General features: G+C 36.1%; 1 protein-coding gene across 1 annotated transcript in view; it reads left to right on the top strand.

Annotated features, from left to right (window-relative positions):
* The window catches only part of ZSWIM6 (zinc finger SWIM-type containing 6), a 77719-nt gene that overhangs the window by 58024 nt on the left and 18672 nt on the right, over nt 1-1023 (top strand). Inside the window, exon 9 of the mRNA XM_042825886.1 lies at nt 341-601. Coding sequence (XP_042681820.1) covers nt 341-601 — 261 coding nt within the window. The remainder of the gene's footprint in view (nt 1-340; nt 602-1023) is intronic.

The raw sequence follows: 1023 nt of genomic DNA, 5'->3' as shown, positions 1-1023 counted from the left end.
AGAAACAGGTGAGGGGGGGGAAAAAACAAAAAATCGAGATGCATTGTTTAATTTTGGTCTTGTTAATGCAAAGCTGGAGGAAAAACTGCTTTCCTCTAAATTGTGTGAGTTAAAGACAAATCTTTTCTTTTTTACTTGTGTGATTATTTTTCATATTCTAATTGGTTTATTTCTCCCTGCATCGGGTAGTTTGCATTGGATCTTAAGATAAAGCCAGTAATTTAAATCATTTTAAACAAATGAATACTTACAGAGGTAGCATTTGTAAATGTGACATTATAAGCAGATTATGAATTAGAACAGCTTACTGATGCGTTGTTCTTTCTGTTACCCTTTACAGAGAACATGGGGCAATGCAAATCTCTGGAGTACCAGCACCTGCCTGCACACAAGTTCTTAGAAGAAGGGGAATCGTATTTAACACTGGCTGTGGAAGTAGCATTGATAGGGCTGGGACAGCAACGAATAATGCCAGATGGCTTGTATGCACAAGAGAAGGTTTGTCGAAATGAGGAGCAACTCATTTCTAAGCTACAGGAAATTGAATTGGATGATACTCTGGTGAAGATTTTTCGAAAACAAGCAGTCTTCTTATTAGAAGGTAGCTCAATATAGACACTAACTGCTTCTTTAAACTGTCTTCAATTACAGAAGCCCATGGAACTAGTATTTCTGTGGTAACTGATCTTACCTACCTAAGATGTTTTTTTTCATGTAGAACTCCAGCAAAATTTTGTTTACAGTCTTTTACAAAAATGAAACATACACCAAGTAGTACAATCACTTTAGTTATAAGGCATTTACTGACATATGAGCCTTTCATTTCAGTTTTTAACGTATTTTGTTCTTAAGATTTATGTGTTGTGTGTCATAATTTCAGTAGCCTAACTATACAGCCCTGGCTTCCAATTAAATATTATAGAAATCAGTTATCAGCAGCTCCCAGGTAACAGAATTCTATACATCACTTGTTTCCTGAAAAAGAGTTGTCACCTTTGTAAATGCAAGATTTGGGGGGGGGGG

The sequence above is a fragment of the Centrocercus urophasianus genome, unplaced genomic scaffold (genome assembly GCF_019232065.1).
Source record: "Centrocercus urophasianus isolate 14NV4802_14NV808 unplaced genomic scaffold, USGS_Curo_1.0 seq_25, whole genome shotgun sequence".
Lineage (NCBI taxonomy): Eukaryota > Metazoa > Chordata > Aves > Galliformes > Phasianidae > Centrocercus > Centrocercus urophasianus.
This window is presented reverse-complemented; position numbering and strand designations above follow the sequence as displayed.